At 41.0% G+C, this 5,641-nt stretch overlaps 1 protein-coding gene across 1 annotated transcript; it reads right to left on the minus strand.

The window, feature by feature from the left end:
* Nucleotides 1-779: 779 nt before the first annotated feature.
* Nucleotides 780-1,196, minus strand: LOC148022740 (ubiquitin-conjugating enzyme E2 19-like). Its single transcript, XM_087695257.1, has one exon. The coding sequence runs from the start codon at nucleotides 1,170-1,172 to the stop codon at nucleotides 780-782; it is 393 nt and encodes a 130-aa protein (XP_087551383.1). The 5' UTR covers nucleotides 1,173-1,196.
* Between the last annotated feature and the right edge of the window lie 4,445 nt (nucleotides 1,197-5,641).

Raw genomic sequence — 5,641 nt, forward strand, 5'->3', positions numbered from 1 at the left:
TTTAATCAAGTCATCTATGGCAGACAAGTACCAAGAGTACAGACTTACACGCAGCAGTGCATTAACCAGTGGACATTCCCAAGGAGAAGACACACTGCATTGAAGGCATTTTCAGAAGTTGGAGGTACAGTGTATTTGCCCGAGTATTCAGGATCAACCAGTTCATACAACTCCCTGATGTTTTTCACACCATATAAAGGATCAGGCTGAGCACCAGGTTCTTCATCCTCGATTGTTGGAAAAACCCATCCAAAGTGATCTTCATCTTCCTTAGTCCTCTCCCACATCTTCCTTAGTCCTCTCCCACATTGGCTTGGTGACTGTCAAATCGATGGCATACTCGAGCCCTTTGAGCTTAAGATACGCGTAGCAGCGAGAGGCCCAGGGACATGCGTACGAGATATAGAGGTGGTAGCGGTCGGGACGGTAGGAAACTCAGTCGAGCTGTCATGGGAGATGAGGTGCCTGAAGGTGAAAGCGGTTCTCTTGAAAGCGCCGTGCTCATTCATTTCATCGAGGGCAGAGCATGCAGGACCATGCACGCAGGCTCAGAAATGAGATCCAAATTATCCTGCCATTCGATCACTTGGCTGCCTTCTTAGTTTTTTTTTGGGCAGCCGGCTTGCTGGTCGGAGCCTTGGGCTTGGCAACAGCCTTCACAAATTTGGCCTTCTTCGGAGCAACGTTCTTAGGCACTGCAGGCTTTTAGGGTGCAGACGCAGCAGGCTTCTAAGCCTTGGTCTCGACAGAGAAGATCTTTTGATGGAGACTTCTAAAATCTAAATTGCACAGCTGCAGATGGTACTTCCTGTTTTCCAGTCTTGAACTGTATGCAGGGGTTGCTTTTGTCTTTGCCAGCGGAGGGGCAGGCTCTGAATAGATAAAAGGATGGTGCGAACATCATACGCAGATGACCATTTATCCTGAAGAATGTCCAAGCAAATATTGCCATACTGATCCACGTTAGGATGAAAGCACATGGTTTCAAACTTCATTAGCGGTGATTTAAAAGGGTACTCTGTTGGAAACCGAAGAGATAGCTTATATAAAAGGCCCTCATATACTGTTCCAGTGCTGCCTTTGATCGTCCCAATCCAAGAGAATATATTGTCCCTATCTGGAAATGCAGATATTCCAGGATCTCCAGAAGTCATGAGCGACATAAGCTCCATTTGCAACCTCCGGGAGACGGAATGACTGTCTAAGCTCCATTTGCAACTTGCGGGAGACGGAATGGCTGTCTACAGGCTGCGATGCGGGTCGAGAGTTCTTGAGGTTGACTGCGAGACCAAGTCTGGTATTGAATCATCCAACTCAAAGATTCCAAGTCCAAATGCATCTGTAAGACATTGAGTAGCAACCAATATTGCTTCGGGATCAACATCAGGAGCAAGTTCCACTGTGTTGAGAAAATGCAGAAAAGAATGTACGACTCGTCTCATGAGAGGGGAATCGCTCCGCAAGTGATGCACACCTTCCTGTGGCTCATCTGAAGCCAACGGATGCTCCTTTAGCCTGTGTGATCAGAGGGTTGAGAAGATTTCGGCCTCATAATTTCCCCAAATTTGGTATAGAAATCCACATCATAATCGTCTTCATCCTCTTCTGTGATTCCTTGTATTGCACAGTCCATAGACCTTATGCTTCGAGATCAATTGGGTTTCTTGACCTCTTCCAACAGTTGATGTATGGTAAGGCTTAGCGAGTGGCCAAGCCCTCTGATGAATTTGTTAGAGTGAGTGACGGATTGATATTGATTCCCCTTTATCTCAGTGTGTGGTAATACACAAAAAATCTTTGATGCAATAACTCCCTTTGGGAGTTGTTGACCAGGTCCTGTACATGTGAAGGATGCAACTCGGGTACCATTGATCCATTAGAAGGTTTTGAGCAGCACGCTCCATGCATTGTCTATACCCCTGCTACCATCACTTCTGCTTATGCTTCTTCCCAAGTCTGGCTCTGTCTCGAGTTTTGGCTGGCTTACATTCCTTTAAATCTGCAGTCGTCAGAAGTTTCCTTGCACGTAGGTTGCATACATGATGCTAGAACATGTGAGGGAAAACCTGAATGGGGCCTATTTGTCAGAGCTAGAGGCTTGGTTTCTAGTGTTTGGTTAGTGTAATTCTTTTGGATTGAATAAAAGGTGTAAGGGACACTGCATAGGTATCAATTTATGAATATACATCTGCCCTTTCACCTTCTTCCCTGTCCTTTCATGGCTGTCAGCCATTTCTCTCTCCTCTTCTTGTCGTTCTCTCTCTACTCCTAGTCTTTCTCTCTCCTCGTCAATTTCTTTCTCTCTCTTTCTCTTCCCTCTATAGTTCTTCTCTCTCTTTTCCTGCACCTCTTCTCTCTCTTCTACAGTCCCTCTCTCTCTTCTTTCTCTCTCTCTTGTCCTCTCTCTTACAGCGGCATAGTACGGATCCTAACTTATCTCATGCGGGAATCAAAGCAAGCATCTTATTAATTTGGAAATTCATTACTTACGATCAGTATTGCAGCTGGATTGGTAGTGGTGCCCTCGCTTGAGGCTTCGTTGCTCGTTGTGGGGTTGCCATCCACGCACAACATTTTCTGCTTGGGGGCCATTCTCGATCTTCATCTCCCTTAGATCCAAATCACACAAGACTTACGTACCTTGTACTTGATTAGAGGAGGTGAATTGGGAATAAAATTAGGCTTGCGAGGTGGAGATTAATCCTGCGAGAAAGAAAAAAAAGGGATGCGCATGACCACCCTCTAAGGTGGGGAAGAGAATGAGAACCTTCTAGAAGGTTCTCTCACTCTCTCTATATGAACTCTCTCCCTCGCTCCCTCCCTCGGCATGTTGCTTAGCGTATCCAAGCTTCCCCTTTCTCCCTTTACGATGGGGGGGTTATATAGGGAGGAGGAGGGTGATGTTACTGGTTATTATTGCGGGGGGGGGGGGGGGGGGGGGGGGTTGTTAATGATGGTGGCCCTTCCTTCCATCTAGGTGGCCAATTTCGGCCCATCGTCAGGCATTCGTTGTTGGAAGGAATAGTGGGGGGAGGGGGGAGCATTATCATCACCATCATCTACATCGTCATCATCAATTTATTCTTATTTCCTGCGTGATCATCATCGTGGCCATTTGTCCACATCATCTCCCTGTCATTCACCGTCTCATGCTTCATCTTCCCCTCTCTCCACCATCTATCAGCGTCGACAGGGGGCGTAAAAATTTCAATTAATTTTAATTGTTAATAAAGGGGGAGGGGAGGTTCCCATGCCCGCGCGCGGATATTACACCCTTGGCCTACCAGCTATAGGTCTATGAATCTACAATTATGCTATAGGCCAATGTTGTGATGACATATGAAAAACATAACTAAAAAATAAGACATGTGTCGTGATTCTTTTGTCATTTATTTAAATCAAACCACCATGGTTTTTCTTTAAACCTCTTTTTTCCTCATCATGACAATCATAAGCTTTCAAATTTTGAGATTAGAAAAGTAATATTTCCTTAACTCAAATCTTATGAGGCCCTTTTGAAGTCCATATCCCCTCTAATAAGCATTGTGAGCCTACCTTGTATACCAAGGGAAACATTAAAAAAAGTTCCCCTACACACGATATCATGTATAAGAGAGTGCCATAGACCTTGTTTATGACTAACTTTTAATAACTTACAATCCTGGTGAATTATTTAAAAACTAATCCCTTATTAGAGTAAAAGTCATAAAATCTATTAGATTCCATATGTTATTATATTCTTGGAATTCCTTCCCTTTTGTTTACAAGGTATTAGTCATCCTAAATATATACTTTAACTATGAGTTGATAGTGGGAACACCATATTAGAGAATTGGAGAATCTTGTAAGTCAAGTCCCAATTTCAAATAAATTATAAATATTCAATCACGTGCCTAAATCTTGATCCATATTTGAAAGTGGGATCTGGGAAGGTATCTTATATAGTATTTAGGATAGATTTCATATTTAAGTAAGACAATAAGAATTGACCATGTGGTCAAATAATCATTAGGGCCCAAAAAGCTTCAAAAAATGCAATTTTGTTAATCAGGAGATTAAGGAAAGGGCCAAAAAGAGTTTTCCACGTGTGCAAGAATATGGTATTCTTGTCTCATCCTTTTTGGAGATAGTAAAGTCCACTTCGTGATTCTCTTCTCCCTTTTAGCCAAAATCTCCAAAGTCTGACATGTTTTGGTAGTCTCAAAGTCCTTATTTACTTATAAAATCTAATAAAGGACATGATAAATATGTTATGAAGTTAATAATGACTTTTTTGAAAGTCAAGAGATTTTGGCACCCAATATATTTTCATTAGTCTTCTTAATATTCCTTTTTAGTTCATTCACCTTTCTCAGTGAGCTTCTTTCTCTACTCATTTGCCTTTCTTGATGAGCTTCTTTCTTTGTGAATTCAATCTAAGTATGGCATCCAAAAGGCACCCTTCTTGTTTAGTAAACTCCTACACCATCTATAGCCAAGGAGTTGATGGAAATTGGGAACCCAAACCTTTTGCATAAACGATTCGGTTACCATGCTACCTTCTTGCAAGGGCTCTCACAAGGTGAAAAGAAAAAATAGAGAGGTTATAAAATATCACTAGAAGGGACGTATCATTGCTTTCACAATTAAGCATGAAGGGCGATTTTTTAAAGTGCAACATGTTTACATATCCAAGGATGTGCACTTGCGTCGAAACAATTAATGTGTTTGCCAGCAGACACATTGTAAGTCTTAAGTTGATAACATACGTGACATTTTTTTCATTTAAGCAAGTATTAATATCAAATTCTTGGTTCTCATAGATATATTTTTGCCAACAAGTACTGAATGAACCTGTGGAGAGTTTGAGTCGAACTGTCAATGCAATTCATAAGGCATTTCAAAATATTATATATGTCGATGAGATTATCGATTCTTTTAGTGAGAAGATGGCTTTTATATATTATGCACACTACGTGGTTCCCTTTAGATAATACACATATGGACATATCGAGGATTTGCCATTGCCAAGTCTCTCATCTCTAAATTGGGAGATTCTCGATAAGGCAATGATGCACAGTTTTAAATTCAAAATATGTCAAGATATTCAAAATTCCATGATAACTAGAAGGATCTCAAGAAGAATACACATATCATGGTTTATACCCTTGCATATCTTTGTGTCCTACTTCAAAATAATAAATTTACAATACTAAATAACTTCAAAATCCTTATCTAATAGTTTTAATATATTCATATCAATAGAATGTACTAAAAATTTAATGCTTTGATACCACGTGACACACCCAACTCTATTTAATTCTATTAAGGTAGTTTGAGTAGTTGTTTAAGGACAAATCCTAGTCACCACCATCTAGGAAAACTTTGAGCTTGTGGATGTAGGTTAGTGGGCATTGCCTAGGTCTACCTCATAATGAAGCATCTAACCTCGTCCGATAAGGATCAACTTGTTGGTTTGGGTTTGATTGAATCTCCTAAACAAGAGGTGTTGTGCAAATTAAATCATCTTGCAAATCAGTTGAGCACATAGATTCAAGGTGTGTGTTCAGACGAGCATTCAATCTGTGAAAAAACTTAGACACCTACTGAGCAATAGTCATGGAAGGTGCATATTTAAGCAGTGAGATAAACTTTGAGTAAT

This window comes from Lygodium microphyllum, chromosome 16 (genome assembly GCF_053477565.2).
Source record: "Lygodium microphyllum isolate KBCC chromosome 16, Lygodium_microphyllum_v1.1.10, whole genome shotgun sequence".
Classification (NCBI taxonomy): domain Eukaryota; kingdom Viridiplantae; phylum Streptophyta; class Polypodiopsida; order Schizaeales; family Lygodiaceae; genus Lygodium; species Lygodium microphyllum.

Coding starts and splice junctions, on each gene's coding strand:
- LOC148022740 (XM_087695257.1), bottom strand. CDS start 1,172: ATGGAGCTTATGTCGCTCATGACTTCTGGAGATCCTGGAATATCTGCA.